The 25,641-nt window shown below is 34.0% G+C and overlaps 3 protein-coding genes across 3 annotated transcripts; 2 read left to right on the top strand and 1 right to left on the bottom strand.

Annotated features, from left to right (window-relative positions):
* Window positions 1-139: 139 nt before the first annotated feature.
* LOC120268831 (ribulose bisphosphate carboxylase large chain) lies at window positions 140-2,933 on the bottom strand. The gene has a single exon (XM_039276090.1). The coding sequence runs from the start codon at window positions 1,928-1,930 to the stop codon at window positions 476-478; it is 1,455 nt and encodes a 484-aa protein (XP_039132024.1). The 5' UTR covers window positions 1,931-2,933; the 3' UTR covers window positions 140-475.
* A 13,724-nt stretch (window positions 2,934-16,657) lies between these two features.
* LOC120268236 (60S ribosomal protein L23) lies at window positions 16,658-19,556 on the top strand. Its single transcript, XM_039275673.1, has 4 exons — window positions 16,658-16,731; window positions 17,418-17,702; window positions 18,855-18,896; window positions 19,240-19,556. Exons 1-4 carry the CDS (start codon window positions 16,719-16,721, stop codon window positions 19,320-19,322), a joined length of 423 nt encoding a protein of 140 aa, XP_039131607.1. The 5' UTR covers window positions 16,658-16,718; the 3' UTR covers window positions 19,323-19,556.
* A 580-nt stretch (window positions 19,557-20,136) lies between these two features.
* On the top strand, window positions 20,137-21,537 carry LOC120269473 (probable CCR4-associated factor 1 homolog 7). The gene has a single exon (XM_039276799.1). The coding sequence runs from the start codon at window positions 20,412-20,414 to the stop codon at window positions 21,243-21,245; it is 834 nt and encodes a 277-aa protein (XP_039132733.1). The 5' UTR covers window positions 20,137-20,411; the 3' UTR covers window positions 21,246-21,537.
* The last annotated feature ends 4,104 nt before the right edge of the window (window positions 21,538-25,641 follow it).

Here is a 25,641-nt window from a genome sequence, read left to right on the forward strand (position 1 = left end):
ATATTGATACAATCTTTTTCTCCATTATAAATAGAAGAAAATAATGGTTTCTCTCATGTCATGTACAAATTTTATCATCGAAAGATAAATAAAAAATAGTTGTTTTTTCCTATAACTATAAAATAAAGAATTTATTCTCGTACAATCTGGTATTATATAATCAAATAATATAATAGATTAAGTTTCTATTGTAGCATGGAACGAAAAAGACAATATACAGAATGGGGTAAAAGGAGCCCTTTCGTTGGCTTGATTTATGGTCTGAAATGAAATTGCGGAATATAAAAAAGAATCCGCCAATCCAAAGATCCAAGGGGTGTACATATCAAAGATATATACAAATACATAGTATAAGATACTCATTCTTTATTTTATTCGGCTCAATCCTTTTTTAGTAAAAGATTGGGCCGAGTTTAATTATAATTAGGAGAACAAACAAGAATTACCAAATTCTTTTTCTCTTCATCTAACATGTCTACACGTCTAGTGTATCTACTGGCTTGTATTCGAATTTGATCTCCTTCCATACTTCACAAGCAGCAGCTAGTTCAGGACTCCATTTGCTAGCTTCGCGGATAATTTCATTACCTTCACGAGCAAGGTCACGTCCCTCATTACGAGCTTGTACACACGCTTCTAAAGCCACCCGATTAGCTACTGCACCAGGTGCGTTTCCCCAAGGGTGCCCCAAAGTTCCTCCACCGAACTGTAGTACGGAATCATCCCCAAAGATTTCGGTCAGAGCAGGCATATGCCAAACATGAATACCCCCAGAAGCCACGGGTATAACACCCGGCATAGAGACCCAATCTTGAGTGAAAAAAATACCGCGACTTCGGTCTTTTTCAATAAAATCATCACGTAATAAATCAACAAAACCCAAAGTCATCTCGCGTTCCCCTTCTAGTTTACCTACTACTGTACCAGCGTGAATATGATCTCCACCAGACATACGTAATGCTTTAGCTAGTACACGAAAATGCATACCATGATTTTTCTGTCTATCAATAACTGCATGCATTGCACGATGGATGTGAAGAAGTAGGCCGTTATCGCGACAATAATGAGCCAAGCTAGTATTTGCGGTGAAGCCCCCTGTTAAGTAGTCATGCATTACGATAGGAACTCCCAATTCTCTTGCAAATATAGCCCTTTTCATCATTTCTTCACATGTACCCGCAGTAGCATTCAAGTAATGTCCCTTGATTTCGCCTGTTTCGGCCTGTGCTTTAAAAAGTGCTTCGGCACAAAATAAGAAACGGTCTCTCCAACGCATAAATGGTTGTGAGTTCACATTTTCATCATCCTTGGTAAAATCAAGTCCACCACGTAGACATTCATAAACGGCTCTGCCGTAGTTCTTTGCGGATAACCCCAATTTTGGTTTAATAGTGCATCCCAATAGGGGACGGCCATACTTGTTCAACTTATCTCTTTCAACTTGGATGCCGTGCGGTGGGCCTTGGAAAGTTTTGGAATAAGAAGTAGGAATTCGCAGATCCTCCAGACGTAGGGCTCGTAGGGCTTTGAAACCAAATACATTACCTACAATGGAAGTAAACATATTGGTAACAGAACCTTCCTCAAAAAGGTCTAAAGGATAAGCTACATAAGCAATATATTGGTCTTCCTCCCCAACAACGCTCTCGATGTGGTAGCATCGTCCTTTGTAACGATCAAGACTGGTAAGTCCATCAGTCCACACAGTTGTCCATGTACCGGTGGACGATTCGGCGGCTACTGCAGCTCCTGCTTCTTCGGGCGGAACCCCAGGTTGAGGAGTTACTCGGAATGCCGCTAAGATATCAGTATCTTTGGTTTCGTAGTCAGGAGTATAATAAGTCAATTTATAATCTTTAACACCAGCTTTGAATCCAACACTTGCTTTAGTCTCTGTTTGTGGTGACATAAGTTCCTCCTTACAACTCATGAATTAAGAATTCTCACAACGACAAGGTCTGCTCAATATGGATTACGTGTGAATAAAATCTCTGAGAAAAATCTTTCAAAAAATAGTCAACTAATATTATCAACTAATTAAAATGATAAAATGGTTCGTTATTAGACCATGTATTTGTTGAATCAAATACATCATTATTCTATACTCTTTCATATATATGGCGCAACCCAATCCTTGTTTAGAAAGTTTATAATTGAATTGATTCCCTTCTAATTTTTCATCTAAGTATCTATAAATACTAACAAAAATGCACTCTTGACAGTGATATATGTTGTATATGTAAATCCTAGATGTGAAAATAGGCATAATTCGTCCATGAAAAAGGTATAAAAAAGAATAGACAGAAATGTATATGCAAAAAAACAATAACCAATGAGATCGAAATACTAAATCATAAATCGAGTTCGGGTTGGAATTCCATAGATAATATAGACGGTATTTTCTATAATGATAGAAAAATGAAACATACTTAACTTAACTCATGATTCCTGTTCTTGATATTAAAAAAAGGATTGGTTGAACTTGAAAATTTAGTCAGTAAACAATGGAATTGGATTGCTTTGGACGGTACTAACTAAATACAGTGTTAACCCCGTTTATTTCTTATTGAATTAACCGATCAACTTCCTATCGGACATTTATTTTTTGATTAGGTACTATTCCAAAAAAATTTCGACATATTTCGTTTTATTATGAGAATCAATCCTACTACTTCTGGTCCTATGATTTCCACACTTGAAGAAAAAAACTTAGGACGTATCGTTCAAATTATTGGCCCAGTACTGGATGCCCTTTTTCCCCCAGGAAAGATGCCTAATATTTATAACGCTTTGGTAGTTAAAGGTCGAGCCGGTCAACAAATTAATGTGACTTGTGAGGTACAGCAATTATTAGGAAATAATCGAGTTAGAGCTGTAGCTATGAGTGCTACAGATGGTCTGACGAGAGGAATGGAAGTGATTGACACGGGAGCTCCTCTATAGTTCCGGTTGGCGGCGGCTACTGATCCACCCTTGCCAACAACTTATCTGCTTCCTACATCCCAATCATAAACAACAGTGTCATCAAAAACACACAATGCAATAAGAACAAAACCATGGAACAAACAGAAAACACAAAACAGGGTTCTCAAAAAGGATAATGAGACTGTATATACAACATGCAAGTGATTGAATAAAATGTGCTTTCCAATCTTGAAAAACACGTCAATTTTTTTGTCACAGAAATGCTCACTAAAGTAACATACTACAAATAGGCAAATTAAACTTCTAATCTCAACAAGACAACACTATCACAAGTCCCAAAACCACAAACGAAACACTTGAATAGCACGCAAATAATTCAAGATGTGTGATGATTAAGCACAGCAATTTCCATCACAAAGAAGGATAATGAAGTAACTTTCTTTTCCAGTACCATACTAAACTTCAAATGTCAACTATAAAAACACAATTAGAACATCCCTAAAACCAAAAAAATCCAACACATTCAAACACCATGCAAATAATTCATAACAAGATGCAGTGAAACACGTAATTTTTCCAAATTGGAAAAACAACCAGCAAGTGAACCACACCGAACTTCCAATCTAATCCAGAGAACACTATCTCAGGCTTTCCATGATCACAAGCAAAATACTCAAACAACAAACAAAGTGTCAATACAGTATGCTGTGCCTTGTTGTGATCAAACGCATCAATTTCCATCCCAAAAGGACACAACGAAGCAATAACTAAACTAAACTTCCAATATCATCCAGAAAAACACCATCTTGAGATCCCCAAAACCATAATCAAAACACTCCATGCAAGCAATTCATCACAAAATCACACGTTCAAGCAACAACTTCTAATCGCATTCATAAAACACAACCAAAAACATCCTCAAAAACCAAAAATAAAAATAATAAAAACAACACGCAAACAATTCAACGCACCGAACAATAACAAATAACATAAATTTCCATCACAAAAACACACATTGAACCAACAACCAAACCAAACCCCCAATATCACTCATAAACCACGATCCCAACTCCCCAAAAACCAAAACAAATAAAACCAACACTCAAACACCTCCACTACACCGCGCACCGAAAATGCGCCACCGATCAAAAACCACAAAGAAACAGAAACTCAAAAAGCAATGATCTCACATCGAGAAGATCGACAATATCATTGATATCGGAAGGAAGGGAAGCCAGGCTCTGGCCGACACGAATGAGCTCGGGCTCAAGCTCCCCTGGCCACCACTGCCCGCCATTCACAGCGAGAACTCAAAAGCGCCGCCCAAAACCGATCAGCGCCTCAATGCATTGGAATCCAGAGAAGGATCAATGGATCAAAAAGCCTAGGGTTTGCGGAAAAGGGGAGAAGATTGGGCGAGCTTCACTGGTGGAGTTTGGGAAGGAAACGAAGCGAGGGATGATGCTCTATGTACGAGAACGAGGGAAATTTTGCCGGACTTGTCCGGAATTTATCAACTTTGGTTAAATTTATGTTTTGAAGTCCGGACACGTGTCGTGGACACGTGGACGCTGATGAGGGCTGATGAGTCTTTCTTTTGGAGAAAAAGTACAAAGGAATAAAAAAATATAATAATTAGATTATTTTTATTTATAATATTTTTATGTTATAATTGTTTTTTTAATATTTAATGATAGATGAACACTTATTTTTACAAGACTAGTAGAAGGCATATATTATCATGAGTAATAAATGATGATATTAATGTGTTGATGCTTGGAAAAACATTTTTTTAAAATGTTATTTAACCATTGTGTTTTTAATATAGAATCATACGTTAAACATACTTATTCATTAATCCAAAGAATTAACAAAACAAAATTGCTAAAATCACTAATTTTTAATAATTAGAGACACTAATATGAATTCCCACATACAATGGTAAGGATTTGAATTTCTATTTAGATAGTGTTTGGTTTGATGTAATTTAAATACAGATGAATTTCTAATTATGAAATGTAATTTGGAAATACTTGGTTTTCAAAAATATAATCTGACCAAATCTTATGTTTGGTTGGATGTAACCTGAATTAATGTATTATAAAAATTTAATATTTATTTGAAAAAAATTTGTAAATCGAAATTGGAAAACACATATGTCAGACTCGTCCCGATTTAGACCTCTAGCCTATTTAGATTTTTTTATGCTTGCATTAGTTGTAAAAGGGTCACTTAGTAGTAGTGCTATTTTTGCGATATTTGCATAGTAGCTTTTTATGTGAAATATCGAGGGCAATTCAGTCGTTTTGGATCCATTCTCTACGATTTTTTTCTATTAAAAAGAGCAATTAGGTCATTTCCTATATAAAAAAGAATTAATGAATAAGAAAAAGGAACCAACCTGCCTCTTCTTCATTTTCTTCTTCTTTGTTTCTTGTTCGGCCGACCTCAACGTGAGAAGAATTTTTTCCCGCAAAAATTTCCGGCGAACTCAAATACCAAAAATCCTTCCTCCCTAACTCCCGAATCTCGTAAGCCTTAGATCCAATGTTTTTATTTTTGTATTTCTACCGTATTTTTCTTGTTTTTTTGGAAATGTATAAAAACTTCAATCTCTCCATGGATTTGATGGTTTATAGGTTTAAATTGAAGCCAATGATTTATGATTCATGTGTGAAAATGTTGTTGAAAAAAATTTCTTGATTTAGTGTTGTAAATTGGGAGAAAACCATAGTATAAGGTCCGGTTTTGCTATAGAAAATTCGGAGTTACTCGTAGCACCGAAAATTTTGAGCCTTTTTCGGGTTCTTCCTTGGTCCAAAATTGAAGCCCTTCTTACCTCGAACTCTTTGGAACTAGGTTTACTTCATTTTTGATATCATTTGGGTCCAAAATGACGTTGTTTTTGCCTCAAAACCCTAAGGTTTCATAGTCGACTTGTATCATTGCAATTGCATGCATTCCTTTTAGCTATCATTCTTGTGTTCATTAGTATTTGGATTCCCTGCTTGTATCTAGGTGGCGAAACATTCTCCAAGGGAAGAAACTCGCCGATCAGATGAGCGCCCCTCGAGACGAGACCACTAGTTTTGTTAGTAGTTAAATTTGTAAATGCATAGATTTAACAAACCAAGAGTATTACGAGATTTCCTTATGTGTTTTTATAACATAAATTTGGTGCATTGAAGTTCATTTGATATATATATATATATATATATATATATATATATATATATATATATATATATATATATATATATGTTGTGGGTATGAATATATTTGAAATGTCTAAACCTAGAATACTTACGTGTATTCATTTTTGGAATAAACATGTTTACATGTTTAAGTATGTTATTTACAAATGACATAAGGGTTGATGCACATTTCCGTATTTAAACATTGTTAGATGGTTTCCTTGAGTTGGAAATCGGAAAGAATTTTTATTCTTGTATTAGATTTTTTTATGGTAACTACGGACTTTAGTCCGACATCTGCATGATGGCGTTCCCAACGTCCGACCTAATGGGAGGCGGACGTGGTTAACCCCCGTGTTTACCATGGTTAAGAGGTGCGAGGAGCCATTGATGGGGTTCTTTTTTCAAAAACCCGGGGTTACCACAAGGGAATCTCGGTGGCCAACACCAAGGAAAGGGCAACATTACTTTTTTAGGTTTTAAAACATCTTGGTGCTCCCATAGCTGATCGCGACCACGATTAGCTTGGGAATTGTTTAAGGCCGACCCAGTATTTTTTTATTTAAAAACGCGTGTTCAATGTGTTGGAAAGGTTACTTGCTTATTCTATTGTCAAGCATTATGTTATTTGTTAACCCTGTTGAATACTTGGAAATTTCTTTTTATATGTTAGTATCATTGTGGTAAATAAAAAAATTTGAAATACTTTATCTCTTTGTTATATCTATGTTGTCACCACTCATCTGGGTAACATGTGTTACTCACCACTCTCCTTTCTTCTTTCTCGATCGCGACGTTGGGACTGGGTTGTCTTTGTCGCGAGCGTGAGAGTGATTGTCCATTCTCCTTTTTCTAGATTTGTTATAGTGCATGTAAATTTTATAGATCCACTAGACTTTACCATTATATATTGTTCTTATATTTGTACCTTTGGATTGTAACTCGAAAACCCCAGTCCGTACTTTCTGCGATGTTCTTTTTGTATTTAGGGTCCTTGGTGTGACTGAACCCTATTATGTTTTTCATTGTTGATATTGTTCCATATTCTAGTAATCAGTATTAGCGGTGTTTGTGTTGAGCCTTATGGCGACTTGAAGGTGAGGGCCGTTGTGGGACCCACTTTTTGTTGTCGTGGCGGTTGCCACGTGCTCGGCTAGGTTCGGGCGTGACAACATGTGTATAAGTGTATGTATATATCTGTGTATATGCATATATGCATATATATATATACATATGTATATGAGTATATATATCTGTATAAATATATGTATATATGTTTATATGTGGATATATACATAAATATATGTGTATTTGTATACGTAAACATATTATGTATAGATATATCTAGAGAGTATATATATATACATACATGTATGTATGTATATATGTAAAAATACCCTATGGATGTTTATTTTATATATATATATATTTATATGTATGTGTGTATATATGCATATGTGTATGAGTATGTAAATGTGTATGTGTGTATATGTATATGTTCATGTATATATGTATGTATATACATATACATTGGTTTTGAACTCCCGGGATTTGGTTTTACGATCATTTTTGATGGTAAAACAAAATCCCTCAATGATGGAATTTTAAAAACACATGGAAAATGAAATACCTCGAAACAAACACTTGAGTTTAAAAAGATAAAGGATTTGAGTACGTATAGCTCCAAATCCCTTGAAACAAACACCATCTAAAGGAATTAGCTCATCAATGATGTTGCACTCCCCCACTCACATACGCTTGTGAGGTGAGGGTAGGATCGAGGCAATAACTCACGCATGCACGCTTCTTGGCATACACATTCAAGACAATGCGTGATAAAAATACTAATAGGTGTTTGTCGATCCGTATAAAAAATAATAATAATAATAATTTGGCCCACAAATACCCCATTTGTTTCATGTATTTGACACCTGTGATAATTTGAAACAAAATTTATATTCTTAAAATCAGTAAGTTTTATAAAAAAATGATAAAATTTATAATACTCGTTATTATTAATTTTTAAATGGGATGTAATTTTTCAAATTATGCTTTTTAGAAATGTGAGTATGCTTTTTGGTCCATCTACTTCCATTTGTATATATATACTATTTTACTATTTAAATTAAAAAAATCTTAGTCCAAATGTAAACAAAAAAATTTCTTTCTCCATTTGATAATTTGAAACAAAAATTTATATTCTCATAATTTATAATAAGATTTGTTCATTATATTTATAAAAATGATAAAATTTATAACAATGCCATCATTATTTTTAAATGGGATGTAATTCTCAAATTATGCCTTTTATATATGCGAGTAGTGCTCTTTTGGTCCATCTACTTTCAATTTGTATTTTTACTATTTTAATAAAAAATTAGTCCAAATGTAAACGAATATTTCTTTCTCCATTTGTTCTGGTTAATATGGATTAATTTGTCCTCATGTGAAATGATTTATGTTTTAAAACATATTTTAAAAAAATTAATTTTGGTAAAAGATATAATTGAATAACAAAAGCAGGTTCGAATCATTTTGCTTGGATTTTGAACTCTATTAAATCAACCCTCATCCCTATTTCTTGGTGAAAATAGACTCTAACTCACTTGACATCACCACTCATTATCCCCGTCATCTTTAATGAGATCCTTATGGAATCAATAATGTCACTCCCATCCCTGTATGAAACTCTTACGGATATCTATCCCCGATCACCCTCACCCCTCATCCCCTCTTCATTCCTTGATATTATGGTTTCCAATCAACCAGAAACTATAAGGAGTTATTTAGCTCGCTTTAATGATATATTACCACATAATAAGATTATCATAATAATGAGATCGGAAATGCTAAATGCCCATTAATGTTGTGGTAATTTATGATAACCATATTTGATTGTTAACCCATATTATATAGTAATCAACTTATTAATATTTTCAAAAATTTCCAAAAATACCATTGTATTTATAATTTTGAGCAAATTTAAATTTAAAGTAAAAATAAAATTTGGGATCAATATAATTAAATTATAACATCAAAGATTAAAAATTTTTACACATTTTTACCGAGTTCCTTGTTAATATTTCAAGATTGGTAATCATACATTACCATCAATATTACCATCAGTCCCAGATGGCGGAGCAGGAAATTTATAATATAGGGGTCAATAAGTAAAAATACTATCACATGACAAACATGTTTACCAATATATAACAGATCACGATCAAACAATTATAAAAAGCACTATTAACCAAAAATAAAGTTTTTTTAACTCAAACCCACATATATTACTTTGAAAGTATATGAAAAATACATCAAATTTATCTTCTCACAATCTTCCGGGATAACACAAACCACATAAGAAGATGTTGTTCCTTCTTCCTTGAGTACTGAAACACAACCCTAACAATAAAAAAGTAAAGTTAATTATGTAGAGTTTGAAAACCAAAAATTCCTATAATAAGTCTCTTAACATATTATCATCATCTATATTACAAGAAAAAGCATATATATATTTAGAAATGTAGTTAAAACATTATAAAAAGTTAAAAATACAAATAACTATTTATCAAACTTATACATATCATTCATAGTTGTCCACGACGAGATTTCATATTTTGAAACCGTTGGATGATTGTTTCATTATCAATGTTGTTGAATATATCTCTTTCAATATATGTAACCAAACAATCATTCATCAAATTATCTCTCATCACGTTTCTTTAGCTAATTTTTCATAATTTTTCATTACCGAAAATGTTCTTTTTCTACACTTGCAGTGTACAGGTAATATTGAAGCCGCTTTAGCCTATGGAAACACAAGTAGATAAACGATATTCTTCTTTGTCTCCGCCAACTTCTCAATAAGTTGATCAATCTTTTAATACAAAAATTCAGGGATTAGAGCGCATATCAATAATATAAGTTTCAAGTTGACTATCAAGCTCCCCATAACATCCACAACTCGAAAACTCAAGAGGATAAAAGCGAGCAAAAGCGAATCAATTTTTCTTTATTAAAAAGCGGAAAAAGAGTCACTTGGGCTACCACATGCTGCACAAAGAACTCGCATTAATCTCGATTGAAACGGTTGTTGAGTTCTTGAAGTTGTCTATCTATAACAACATTGAATAACTCAACTCGATAATGATGCAAATTTCGAGACATCAACAACTTTAGTCGTGATCTTCCAAGAGGTGAATATTTTTCATCCATGCTAGGAACCAAAATGCTATGTTTTCCACAAAAATAAAGGATTTCATGTAATAAAAGATCCCATCCATCATCTCTCATCATTTGAAGCCTTTTGTTTAGATATTTTTAACCAACTCCATAGCATTAACTATGTCTTGATCCTTTCTTTGTAAAAAAACTTTGACAATTCATTTGTAATGCCTCAGCACATTTCTCATCAAATGTAAGTTGAATATGAAATCAAAAAGATTGAAGCATTTTGTAATAAAAATTGTGCTCCATCCTTTGCTCTGAATTCAAACCATTCCTCACCAACATTTTTCAAGTACATCAACCACAGAAGAGAACAAAATAATTAAGTTTAGTAATGTTCCATAATGCGAACCCCACTAGTATCAACGACGACGTTTTTGTCATAACCCAATTGTTTTAGACACATTCTGTAGCATTTTTAAAAAGTCCAGACCTGTAGCAACCCGAAAATATTTTTCTTCCCTTTTAAAAAGCTTCAGCCCCTTCTCTCCCATTTTCCATTCATGCCTTGTTGGAAACCCTAGCCATTTCCTTCTCATTTTCTTGCTTTTGATGGTAAGGTAGGTAAGTATATTTTTTTGTTTCCATTAATTTTTCATCTTGTGTTCTTGTTCATAACCTTAGATTAAACTTAGACCTTGTGTTTTTCTTGTTTCCTCTCTTGTTTTCTTTAGATTAGTAGAAGTAGAGAGGATGAGGGAGAGAAGATTCGAAGGTGAGTGGGCTAATCGAATCATTCTTGAGTTATTTTTGATTTTTTTTGTAAATTATTTGCATGTTTTGATGTTGATTGGAAACTTGGCATTGTTTTTGTTACAATATCATACTTGATGCTAATTGGGTTCTTGAAAATTTAAGACCTTGGGAGTTAGGTTTATTGTGAACTATGCAAGTGAAGATTTATTTGTAAAGAAATCATATTCATGAGTTATGTTAGAGTCCTTGAAATGGAATTTGGGTTGATGCACATAAGGTATTTGACAAATTGCCTCAAGTGTTGAGATGTAAGTATTTAGGGACATAATTGTGAGAATTGTTTGATTTAATTTTTGTTAATGGCTTCATTGGTATTGATGGGCTTACTTGTTAGTTTTGTATGAGCACTCATCACGTATGGAAGGAATGATAAGTATGGATTCCTTGTTTATTACTAAATATGAGTTGAAATTTCTAAATGAGTTTGATTGATCTCATGTGTGGGTGATAATATGCATATCTTGTGGAATTGGCTAGGAATCAAGAGATAAGGAATGTGTTTATATACATGTCATGGATTGTGTTAAATTAATGTAAGAATTATGAGAAAATAATGTTTTACATTGTAGTTGTTGTATGTGGGCATACAAGTGGGTATGCTAATCTAGAGGTTTGTTTGATGCCCATAAGGTGCTCGATGAATGATGTATGTAAATTGGTCGTATTCTTGACTTATGTGGAATTCATGAGATGGAATTTGGTTGAGGCATTCAAAGTGTTTGATATAATGCTTTTAAGGACAGTATGTTAGCCATGACCAATTGATTGTGATAACATGATGATGTGAGTTTATGGATTGTTGGAGATGATGCTATGTGTGAGATTTTGTATATTAATGTTAATGACATGGGTATTTATGCTTATAAGAGGTGTGTGTGAAATTGTTAATATAGATTGATACATTGGTGAAATAAGACATTATTTTCTCTACATCTACTTTTGAAATGGAAAATAGTCTTAGATTTGTGAAGAGTGTGCGTATGTTTAATTATGGATGTAGATTAGAAGTTTATGCATGTTGACAAGTGAAATTTGATTATGTGAGGGAGTTATGTTTATGTAATTCTTTTGCTTGGGAATGGAAGAGATTGGAATGCTTTTATGATATGTTGGGATGATGTGAAGGAGTAAGAGAAAGGGGAGAGACGTATACTCATAATAAAATGTAAGGTATTGATGAAAATTTATGTGATGAGAATTAAAAGCATGAATGTTGAAGAATAAAAATAATAATATGAGTTGCTTTTGAATCTAGAGGAATGGGGTGGTATGAAGCTAGGATTGAAGACATTTTTAAGGGTGAGGTGACGTGACAATTATGCCCGTAAAAAGAAATAGAAAGTTCTTTCGAGTTGCTTTTGGTGTTATTGCATCTTGGATATTAGAGGTGATTTTTGAACTAATGTTAAGTCAAAATTGGGTTAGTTGCTTAATATAGCTTATTTTTGGTTGGTGTTGCTTGATGTTTCAAGGTTAGTTTAATAATGGAGAGGGGGTGTAGGTTTATGTCTTTGAATTGATAACTTGTTTTAAATTGACAATTATGATAAGATGTTTTTGTTGTTAAAATGGGAATGATGGAAACCATGGGTGTGGATTAGGTATGTAATTATAGCCTTTGGTAATGTAATACTCTCATTATGGAATTGTTGAGCATGCTAGTGTATGGAAAATAAAAGAGAGACATGTTTGATGATATGTATGTATGTGAGGAAGTAATGGGCAATGGTACTGTAGCTATCACTACAGCACACACTGTCGATTTACTTGCGTTGGTAATTATGGCCTTGGTATTGAGGTGAATTATGAGCTACTTTTTGTGATTGAAGCTTGATGGAATGACTTTGATGTTCTAGCCTTTATAGGTTTATTTCATTATGGAATGATGGAAGTACTCCCATTAGTCTTTTGTTTGCTTAATGTGGCTATCATGTCCCCTTGAACCTAGCTAATTTCATATTATCATTGATCATACATTCAAGTATTGTATTTTACTTCTTACCCGGTTTATTGCTATTGTTAATTATTTGTTATTTTTAAAAAAATTTATCCGGTTTATTTCACTAAACTGAGACTTTGAAATCTCTAGATTGCATTCGGGTGAGCATTTAGGAAATTTTTGTGAACTTGTGGAATTTTGCAAATTCTGAACTTGTACTCGTGTTTTTAGTGTATGATTATTATTTATTTATTTTTGATCTTGCATTAATTATTCGACATTTTCTCTCGTCTGTATTTTTGTATTTATGTGGTTTTTAGTACATCTCCATTCCTCGGCTCGCCCAGCTAGGAGGAGTTAGTCCTAGCCATGTGCACATATTTTTCCGTAGTAGCGCTACCCCCCGATCGCGGTCGAAGATCCGGCTACGACTCGCTGATATTCTCGCTCGCTCTGCTTTTGACTTCACGATCGATGATTCGATCTCGTGTTGTTGATTTCTATTAGTCGGGAGATGTACACATATGTTTTTCCGGTATTTTTACGTATTTCGACTATCTACGTATTCTAAGCATTTTCTGCACTTTCGCTCACTATTATTACGTTATTTGTCATTTATTTATTTATTATTTTTGTTTAACCACTTCTGAATTTCTTGTTTCAGTTTAATTGGAAAATATTATGTTTTGGAGTGTTTAGATAACCATTTTCGTATTCACCGGTATTTTTGAGTTTTCCCTGTTTTCGCCCCACTCCATCGAGTAACCGCGTTGCTCGACCTCTCTTCTCTATATTTTCGTGTACTCGACTCTTAGGTTGTTGAGCTTAAGGCCTTGTTGTTTAGCCGAGTCTTTGGGATGGATCCACTAGAATCTGCTCATTTTTCTTGTAAATTTTTTTATTAACCTCGTATTTGTACTTTGGATTCTTGTATATGTAAAGTCCGTGTTGTATTTACGTATTATTTTTATATTGTTCTCTGTTCTACTTGTTAGGGTTGACTCTGATCAGGTCAAATCTGAGACCTTGCACCTAATGGGGCCCAACCCCGCTGGATGCGGCTGATCTGTCGCTGGGCCTCGGCTTTGGGGTCGGGGCGTAACACATTTAAGACTAATTTTTCTTGGTTTAAGCCTTTTTCCACTTGCAAGCTCATCATTTTTTTAGTGTCTTGGCAACTCTAAAAGCTTTGAGTTTATCTAAGAATATCATACCTCTTACATGAAGCTCCAACAACATTAAGTAAACAACCAACATTATGAAAAAGTGAAGCAATGGAATCTTCATTTTTTTGTAACCACTACTAGAGTTAATTGAAAGTTGATGTGCAAAAGCAATGAATATAGAAGGCAAACTCATTTTCCTTCAAAATCAAACTTTTCAAACCATTAAATTCACCACGCATATTGCTAGCTCCATCATAACCTTGTTCACATAATGTTGATAAACTTAATCCATACTTAGAGAACATAGACTTAATTGCTTTTTTGAGTGACAATGCAGTAGTATCGGAGACATGAACAATAGCTAAATAGCGTTCAACAATACAACCTCTATTATTCATGCAATGCAAAACAAGAGCCATTTGTTCCTTATTTGCGACATCACGAGATCCATTTACCAAGATTGCAAATAAATCATCTCCTAACTCATTAATAATTGCCTTTGTTGTCTCACTTGCTGCAACACTTATAATGTCATTTTGAATATCATGAGCCATTAATATTAGATTGCTAGGAGCATTATTCAAAACAACACTATTGATGACTTCATTGTGTTCAGTAAGAAAATGCAAGAGTTCAAGAAAATTTCTTTGATTGTTTGATTCCTCGGATTTCATCATGACTACGAAAAGATAGTCCTTGTCGCAAAAGAAATCGAATACAATCTACTGAATCAGTCAATCTTGTGCAATATTTACTTCGATCTTGATCTCCTTGCTTAATCAAAATAGATTGAATATTTTGATTTTGATTTATCAAGTCCTTACATTTTCTATAAGCTTGATTATGGGCACTATTAAGACCACCTATATGAGTTTTAAATCTATCTTTCTTATTCCAATTTGTAAAACTTTCAATGACAAATGAGTATGCACTTTCTTACTTTCTAATATCTGGTTTAAAAAGATAACAATATAAACAGAATGCATCATCTTTAGCTATGTTATACTCTAACCAATTGTCATACTCATCAAACCAACTTGGATTAAATTGACGCAACATATTCCCAATGCTTGTCTGTGGAAAATTATGATTACGTGGTTGGCAAGGTCCCTTTTGTAAGTATGCTCTCCATACTTTATCTTGATCATTAGGATGATAAGTTGAAATTAAAAAACGACGTCTTGGATCTGCGGGTAACTTTTTTAAATCAACTTCAACACGAGCTTGTTTTGAATATTATTGAGTTATTTGAGGTTCATCACTATTTTTAGGAGTTGAACTTGATTCTTCAAACAATGATTTCCTTTTGAAGTATTTATCCATTTACTAACATTAGAAAAAATAACAAAAGTTTAATGATAATTAATGTGATCACAGAAAACATTCACAGAAAGCTAGCATTTGTGACACTATTACATAATTTACATTCTTTTGAATCTTTTCTATGGATAAATCAAACATTCACAATACTTTAATGATGATCAAGAAAAAGTAACTTTACTGGCTATCAATTCAAACTCCAATGAACTCCATCAATAGATTAATTTGTACACAAAACATTACACTAAAAAAATTGAGCATTCACTCATGGAAATGCATGCATAACTGATTGTAATATTATATGTTCATCCATTATCCATAGTCCATAGCCATAATTCATAGAGAAATAGGAATTATAAGATGTAATCATGGAAAATTGGAGATTATGGTTTTACTTAGGCTTGAAATATGGATTATGTAGAGAAGCCGGAATTCCCAGAAAAGAGGACCACAATGCACCGATGAAGGCTTGCGGCGGAGATGGAGGTGGTCGGATTAGGACGGATTAGGCATCGGTAGATGGTGGTCGGTGCTGTACTACTGGTGTCAGAGGTCTGGTGGAGTCGTCTCAGTTATGGTCCTTGACACCTTGTGGAGAGATTTTAATTTTCAGAGCTTGTTGGAGTCTCAAGAGATGACCAAAAATTAAAATGGTGGAGAAAATGGATTGTGAAAAAAAAGGCGGGTGGCTGCCTTGTTGGAGTGAGATCAAAGATGGAGAAATGGATAAAGGCAACAACTTTTAAAAAGTATATTATATATTATATCATTATAATGTTATTATATATATATATATATAGTATATACTGATATCATTGATGCTTTATGTTAAGCACTTAAACCCAATGTTTTCATTCTCAAAATCAAGTTGGCCCTAAGTTAATATTGTGGGGTTAATATAACTTTTTTTAATCTAATATATAAATATATATTAAAAGGATTTTTAAAAATTTTTGTGGGGTCATCTGACCTTACAAAAAAATATACACAGCTCCGTCACTGTCACCGTCACTGACCCAAATGTGATAATGTGAAAAATTATGTGAAACAATTGAAAAAAAGTTTTTGACTTTACTTTATTTTTCTTATTATTAAAAAAGGATATTTTTGGTCATTTTACCACAAAAAACCTACTATATAAACGTCTCCTAGCTCATCTCCATCGCCGCGAAGCGCCGAGCAGTCTCCAAGATGTCGAAGCGAGGTACGATGTTGCTTCGATTCTTTCGTTAGGGTTTTTCATGTTTCAGCTTTGGATCATGCTTGCTTTTATTGGATCGATGCTGTTTGGTACTATTAGATGTGTATGTGTGTGTGTGTGTTTTGATTCGGTGGATTCTCAGTGATTTGAGTCGCTGATTTGTTTGGGAAACTATGATTTTTAGTTGGGTGGATTTGAGCTCTAATTTGGAAGTGATGAATTTCTGATGCAGAGAATGGCTATTTTTTAAAATTGGTTTTGAAGTTGAAAGTTTTGTTGGTGGTTTAATAGCTTAGTTTGAAGAGCAATGAAGCTTTGATCGAATAATGCAGGAGCCTAATTCACAGTAGTTTGGTTTTCATGAAATAAATGAATTTTTGAAGCGAAATGCAGGAAAAGCGTGAATTTCAATATAAAGATGAGTTCTTTTGGGGTGATTCGAAACATTGGTTTGAAGGGACAATGAAGACTTTCTTTTTACTCCTTTTTGCTAAATATGCGGGAAGGGTTTGTGTTTGAATGCTTATTATGAACAAATGGCTAAAGAATTTGAACTTGAAATTAAAGGATCATTTTTTTGGGGTGATTTAAGACATCAATTTGAATGGAGAATTTGGAATTTTACTTTTATTTCTTAAACTGTTTAAAAGTAGTTTCTTGCATAATGGTTATCATGAACTACTGCATAGGTCGTGGAGGGTCGGCTGGGAACAAGTTCCGAATGTCACTGGGTTTGCCGGTGGCAGCAACGGTGAACTGTGCAGATAACACCGGTGCAAAGAACCTTTATATAATATCAGTGAAGGGGATTAAGGGAAGGCTCAACAGGCTCCCTTCTGCCTGTGTGGGGGATATGGTCATGGCCACTGTGAAGAAGGGGAAGCCTGATTTGAGGAAGAAGGTCATGCCTGCTGTCATTGTGAGGCAGCGCAAGCCGTGGCGCCGAAAGGATGGGGTCTTCATGTATTTTGAGGGTAAAAAATCTTGCATCTCTACCTTTACTGATCTGTTAGTTTGCTATTTGTTCTGTGATCAAGGCTATTATTGATGTGTAAGTGCTTTTATTGATGATAATTTAGTTGTGGACAAATGTTCTTTTGACTAGGAAATGACTTTTGTTTTAGACTGTTAGCTTAAACTCCTTTTGATAGTTTTAGATAGAAGCATATATTGTGATTGTATTTGCAAATATCAGACAATATTACAAGTGATGTGTGCATATTTCTTCTGCATCCTCATCGATCTTTTAAATGGGCTAGGACCTCTGCCTTTGTCCATGAAGTAGGTGACCTGTGACTTGGAAGGTGGATTCACTTGATTACTTGACTGTTAAGAAGAACAACCATTTTCCATATTGAACTAGTTTTTTTTTTTTCTTCTTTTGTGTTTTGTGTTTGATTTACATTTGATTAACTCAGTGATCAGAAGTGTCTCTTACAATCTCAGGGTAGGATGTTGCGAAATTAGCTGTGAAAATGTGCATGATTATGATTATAAAAAACACAGGGCTCTTCTAAATTGCCTATGACAATATTTCCTTCATAACAATGTCTTCAAACTGGCCATCATGATTTTTTCTAGTAATGGATGTGGTTTTCCTGTTATAAATAGGTTACTTATTTCTAATAGTAGTTTTAATTAGCCAAACTTATTTATTTTATTTTATTATTATTATTTTTTGGTTGGGTTTGGCAATTGAAACGTGGGACACAAACTCAAGCTCAAATTTGGAGAGGCGCCTTGGCAACCACATTAGCTTAGCAATTAGAGATAGTGGCCTTTTTGAAATTTCTCCATATGAGTCAATTGATAATTCTTAGTCTATACTTACCATATTGTAATGTTCATGCATTTTCACTCATTAACCATGGCTTAATCTAGAGAAAATCAGATATACATTATGAAATAGAATTACATACATTTATGTTCTTATCTGTCAAATGTTAAACTATGGTTTTTCATCTTGAAGAACTATAGTGTTTTGAGCTTTCTTGCAAGCATTGATTCTTATATATGGTGGAATGGAAGATAGCTTGACCAAAACAATATCCGGATGTTACACTAAATTCATGTTTTCTCACAATAAAGCTATCTAATTTTTTTTTTTGTTTTCAATTTTATTGCAGATAATGCCGGTGTGATTGTGAATCCAAAAGGAGAGATGAAAGGTACAAACCACTAGATTTTTTAAAAAAGAAGTTTATTATTTGTTCTATATGTACTTAAAGGTTTATCATTTTATAGTCTATTTTGATGAGATTAGATAAACTACATGTTAGAAGTAGTCCCATGACAAGACCTAGTAGTGTTACTAGATCATGGCCTTTGAGATTCTATTTATGGAAGATCTCCGACATTTTATATTTGCCAATTGACTCATTGACTGAAAATGAAAACAATACATTAACTTTCAGATTTGCTATTATTGTCGCGGGCAATATTTTCATCATGAATATTTTTTGAATTTGACGAGAATTCAAAGGTTTTAATTCCTATTTATATTCTTTCAAGGCTCTGCTATCACTGGACCGATCGGAAAGGAGTGTGCTGACCTATGGCCGAGGATTGCGAGTGCAGCTAATGCCATTGTGTAAAACAATTGCTGTTTCCTGAGTCTGATTGCTGTGGCTTCAGAGTTTTACTTTGGTTGGTAATCAACAAACTTTAAGTTGTTTCATGGTTGTTTTTGGCAGTAGCATATGGACTATGTTGCTTAGTATTTCAGTTGTGTTTGTGCTCAGTTAATGATTGTGTGCTTTGTGAATTTATTTTGCTTTTGTTCATTATATCACAGAATCAATTTTTTGAGTGCTTTGTATTTTTGTTCATTCCTTATGGTCTTCCTGATCTTGCCATTTTTATTAGAGTTTCCGGTTTAGTGTCTCTTGTTGTTTGATGCACTTTTACTTGCATTATTATAGCATCATGACGTGAGTCAAACAGTTAAAACATTTGACTCTAATGCAAGAGATCGAAGACGTCATATTGTATTTTACGGTATTGTAAAAAGCCAAAATAGTATTTAAATAAATATTTAAATTATTTAAGGAGTATTATTTAAATTTTAAAATACATAAAATTGGTAAATATTAATCTCCAAATGACAATGAACCAATAGGACTAAGACTTATTTAAAATTAAAACAATTCATCCTAAAGCAATAATAAACCACATAATATATTTTCTTAAAAATAATTTATTAAAAAAATAGTCAACAACACCGATAGTAAAAATATGATGTCACAGAGAACAAATTTAGCTTTTTTATTAATAAAAAAATCATAGATATTTTCCACATTTTAGTATTTTTACCAATTTATATAATATATATATATATTATATTATAAAAATAATAATATCCTTAACCTGTACCAGCGGAACACGATGACCTCTTCCACTCGCTCAGGTCTCTCTCTCTCTGTTTCCTTTTTCTTCTCTTATCTCCTCCTCGCTAACAATGGCGGAACCCAAGCACTCCATGATCTCAGACGGAGGCGAAGAAGAAGAAGAAGAAGAAGAAGAAGAAGAAGAAGAAGAAGAAGATCAACTTCAACGTCCTCACTAGACACCTTCCTCTCCTTCTCTCCCTCTTTCCCTCCCTTCCCTTTTCTAGCGCTCCCCAAGATCCCCTTTTTTTCCTCTTCTTCTCCTCCAATTCTAATCACAAGTTCTACGTTTCTCCGATGATGTCGATCCTTCCTAGCAGTGACACGATTGAGATCCGTGAGGTCTGGGCTGAGAATCTAGAAGAGGAGTTTTCTCTTATTCGCTCCTTCATCGATGAATTCCCCTTCGTCGCTATGGATACGGAGTTCCCTGGCGTCGTTCTCCGGCCTGTCGGTGCCTTCCCTACCACTGCCGACTACCACTACCTCACCCTTAAGGCGAACGTTGACATTCTCAAGCTCATCCAGCTCGGCCTCACTCTCTCCGCCTCTGATGGTTCTCTCCCCGTTTCCCCCTCTTCTGGCCGGCTTCTTGTCTGGCAGTTCAACTTCCGCGAGTTCGACCCCGAGGCTGACATCTATGCGCATGACTCCATCGACCTCCTTACCTCCTCCGGCATCGATTTTCAGAAGAATTTCGAGAAGGGCATTGACTCTATGCGCTTCGCTGAGCTCTTGATGTCCTCCGGCATCGTCCTCAATGATTCCATCCATTGGGTTACTTTCCACAGCGGGTATGATTTCGGATACTTGTTAAAGTTGCTTACTTGCCGGAATTTGCCTGAGACCCAGGCCGGATTCTTCGAACTCATCAATATATACTTCCCAAGGGTCTATGATATCAAGCATTTGATGAGGTTTTGCAATAGTTTGCATGGAGGGTTGAACAAGCTCGCCGAGTTGCTCGAAGTTGAGAGGGTTGGGATTTGTCATCAAGCTGGATCTGATAGCTTGCTGACAGCGTGGATTTTCAGGAAGCTCAATGAATGTTTCTTCAATGGCTCCACAGAGAGGTATGCTGGAGTACTATATGGTCTTGGTGTTGAGAATGGACAAGCAACTAGTCATTGAAAGGGAGAAAGGGAAAAAATAAATAAATAAATAAATAAAATTAAGATTTTGAAGTTGATGATGTAAATGTTTGGATGATAAAGCTAGCATCTTTCTTTCGATTCAGCCATCTTCTTTACTGCTTCTATGGAAGTTGGAGTTGTTAATTCTCATTCCATGACATGATTCTGGTTTCTTTGATGTTAGATATGGTGAGTCGTGCATGGGGGATGTGAATTCTTGTCAATAGTTTGTTATGGATAAACTTTGTTATCTTGATATTGCTTGTGAAGAATACTCTATTCTCTCTGTCTCTCTGTCTCTGTGTGTGTGCGTGTGTGTGTATATGCTAGATTTTGTCATAATGGCTTGGTTGTCTTACTGACTTTTTGGGGCATATGCCTTTATATTCTACTGATTGTTTAGTTCCGCTAGTTCCTATGTGTTATTTGTTCTCTCTTTTTAGATGTGAATGCTTAAGTTTGCTATGTTGGCCTTTTTGAAGCATATGCTTTTGCATCCCTGCTGTCCTACTGATTGGTTTTTTTGTTTGATGTTCAATTATTGATTTGTCGCTTTGTCTTTGACATGCATGGTCATAATAGCCTTTTGTAGCATATGCCCATGTATTCCTACTTTCTATTGAACACCATTGCATTTAAGTTCATACACTTGATTTGTTTGCTTTCTTTTCGGCTGCATGGCAAATGCTTAACTTTGTCTTAATGGTCTTTTTGGAGCTACATATCCCTACTTTTTGACTAATTTCTGTTTCATTTAAGTTCCTTTGAATGATGTGTTGGCTTGTTTTGAGCTGCTTGGCAAATGCATAAGTTCAACTTACCGCATTTTGGAGGATATGATCACGCAACCCTACTGACCTGTTGACCACTATTTTGTTCAAGTTCCTAGAAATATTGTGTTTGCTTGTTTTGTGATGCTTGGTGAATGTTGAAGTTTGATCTCTTTATTTTACAAAGCTGTTTATCGATGGAATCATTATCTATGAGATGGATGCATGTTTAGATAACCGGGCGATAATTGGCAGTTTCCATTTGCTATGTTGAGCTATGCATAACTTGAAAAGTTATAGTTATGATAATTGATTTATATGAGATCTTTTCATCTTTAGTAGGCCATTTTAAATGTTCTTTCAAATCAGGGAAAGTTTTTTGCTTGATATTACGACCTCTTATAAGTTGTTGACTAAGAAATATTGTTTGTGAGCTTGGATACACAAACAGAGAGAAAATTAAGCCTTGGCATGGTTAATTGATGATATTGAATTTTGAAATGGAAATTTCCTGAACTAATAAAAGTTTCCTGGGACTATGGCAAGTTCTCATCAATTCAATGTTGTATGCAAGTTTCTCTATTGCTTCAACTTATAATCTTTGATGATCATGTGAAGTTTGCATTGCTACATGTGGACGCCATTTTTTCATTATCTTGTTTGAGTTTCAATAAATGTATAGGAAATATTGTTCATGAGTCTGGCTTTATGGCGAGAAAATTAAATCATGGCATGGTTAATTGATCATATTGGTGTTTGAAATAAAAAAATCATGGGACTTTGGCAAGGCTCTCATCAAATCAATGTTGTAACCAAATGCTCTCAATTACTCAGGCCTATATTTGATTCTTCAATTGAGATGCAAAGTGTGCATTACTATACATCTGATCTCATTGGTGATTATTTTGTGTGAATAGATAGGTTTGAATTTGTAATCTTGTAATGTTTCTAAGCTCTCTGCAGTTGATGTCACCATTATTTTGGTTGATGCATATAAACATCTGAACCTGTCCTTGATTATTCAGAGCAACTCACCCTAGATGTTTTAAATGTAATGACTTGAGTCGCAACTGTTGTTCGACATGCCTTTCTTATTAGTTTTATATGCATTATATAAATGATAATATGGATTATCAGAAACCTGCTGGATCTTCCACAAATGTTATCAATTTTATATTTTGTGATGGTGCTTTTAAAATACATTAACTCTGTTCTTTCAAATCTGAGTTTTTATTTAGTTCAGTACTGGCGAACAATGTCTGCAGATAGATGTTATCTTCTCATTTGCCAGCCAGGTACGTTCGTAATCCTCAAATAAATTGTTTTGGTTATGCACATCATGTTAAAGCCTGTAGGTTTGAATATAAGTTAAATGCTCATTTTTACACAGTAATTGTTCTTCTACGATATTAATTGTCATTCTCGTTTGTTTCTTTTCAATTTCGTGTTATTTTACAAGTATGCTTGTGCTACTTGAACTAGTAAACATGTTTCGATAAAATTTTCTCTGTTAAATATCCTGTACTTGGATACTGGAAGGATGAAAATGTGCAGGAAAATTTTCATTCTTTTTGTATAGTGTCAGTACCTTAGTTCAAGTTTGTTAGTTCCAGTGAATTTCAAACATGGATAGTACTCAATTTGGATTGATCTCTGGTGTTTTTGTATTCTGAATGCACTTATCATTTGGGAACTTAAATTATAATTCTTGATACTTTGAAGTTACAAAGCACTTGCAACATAAACTGTACTATATTTTGTTTCTGCATTAAATTTTTCTATACTTTTATATGTATTGTCTTGCATTTTAATCATGATTCATTGCAAAATCTTCATTTTTTAAGAATCCTTTTTACTTACTTTGAGTGTTATAAAGCACATTGATTTTTTTTTTCTGCATTTTGTATTATATTTGACATGTATTCTGTTTTATGTGGTATATTAAACATCATGTTGCTGAATGCATTGGGAAATTTTTCTATAGGTCCTGAAATGTTTCCTGGCACTGTTATTAAGTGTTGATAAAAACATAGAGCCTGGTTTTTCCTTTTTTTCTTGTATCATATAAATCTAATTTGTATAGAAGTGTTATTATTATCTACTAATATTCATATTTATTTTTTAATTTTGAGCTTAGCTATTCCATATCTTTTATTTTTTTGTTCCATAATTTAGAAAAAAAGGAAAAATCGAAAATATTTTTTTATTAAAAATTTAAGGTTGTTTATATATGCGCACTTTTTTTGTTTTTTTAAAAAAAACTTACATTCCACTTATTTTTATAATATGATTTAATAATTAATATGTAGACGTTGGAACAACCACGGTATAGAAAACTAGAAAGAGAGAAGCAAAAGGAGAAAAACAGAAAGAAATGGGTGTGAGAGAGAGAGTGAAACAGAGTAATTAACAGTGTTCAAGTAATTGTACTTGGTTGATGGAGAGGGTATGAGTTTTATATTTCTTGGAGGGTGCAAATGAGTTTGGACAGCTCGGATCAAATGTTTACTGTTGCGATCAACGATCCGATGATCCAGAATTCATTAGAGGTGCTACATTGTTTATTCCATTTTTTTCACTCTTTATAAAGATTACTATTCAGTGCATCTCATTCTAATGTTTATTAAAATTACTATGTATATCTCATGACACATCCGGTCAATATGAAATAGACTGTAAAATACGAATGTTCGTAGATAAAAAATATATAAAACGTTCACAGATAACCCAACCTTATATATATAGAATATGTCATCTAGGGACGTTCATAAAACGTCCCTCAAATTGTAACAATTTTAGCCCAACATTGTAGATTTTATTTGGTTCTGTAGCTCAAGTACTGTAGTAACCCGAGAATTTATTTGCAACTTCAACCTTTTCCTTTTTCTCCCTAGTTTCTCTATTCTTCTTTCTTACCTCTCTTTTAATTGGCTTTCCTTTGGAGAAGAAGAGCTTTGGAGGACATTTTCTTCTTCTTGCTTTGGTTTTAGAGGTGAGCTTTCATCTTTTCTTTGTTTTTCTTTTTCTTTGTTTCCTTTGTTCTTGAAACTATGGATGGAGCTATGGTTAGGTTGTGGATTTAAGGAAAAAGCTTGATCCTTGTTCTTCTTCTTACTTGTTATTGTTAGGATTTATCAGGTTGATTTGCTTGGTTGTTCTTCCGTGGTTGAGTGTATCTTAGAACCAGTTTTTTATAAGGGAAAACCATGGTTATTGTAGATCAGGGTTATTCTACTGTAGCACATGTAGGACTTGGTTGCTTCTTTGGATTCTTTGCTTTTGCGTGAAGCTTTCAGATCCTTAGGATTGCATGGGAAACCTTGAAAACCTAATTTTGAGCCAACCCTAGAACCGGTTTAGAGTCGCACGTTAGTGTGACTTAGGGTATTATTTGTTTTTGGTTTGCTTTGTTTAATTCTTGTTTGTTGCTTTGTGATTGTGCTTTGGCTAGGAGGTGAAAGCTTTGCTCGAGACAAGGAGCTGGCGGAGTAGCATTCATGGGAATTTAATTGCCTACGTAGTGAATGGGATTTATGATTTGTATAGCTCTTTTAGAATATTATCTAAAGGTTTCTATTACTCTATTTGAAAGCATTTTATGGATTTTATCTCATTGAATTAATA

This window comes from Dioscorea cayenensis, chromosome 9 (assembly GCF_009730915.1).
Source record: "Dioscorea cayenensis subsp. rotundata cultivar TDr96_F1 chromosome 9, TDr96_F1_v2_PseudoChromosome.rev07_lg8_w22 25.fasta, whole genome shotgun sequence".
NCBI classification, from domain to species: domain Eukaryota; kingdom Viridiplantae; phylum Streptophyta; class Magnoliopsida; order Dioscoreales; family Dioscoreaceae; genus Dioscorea; species Dioscorea cayenensis.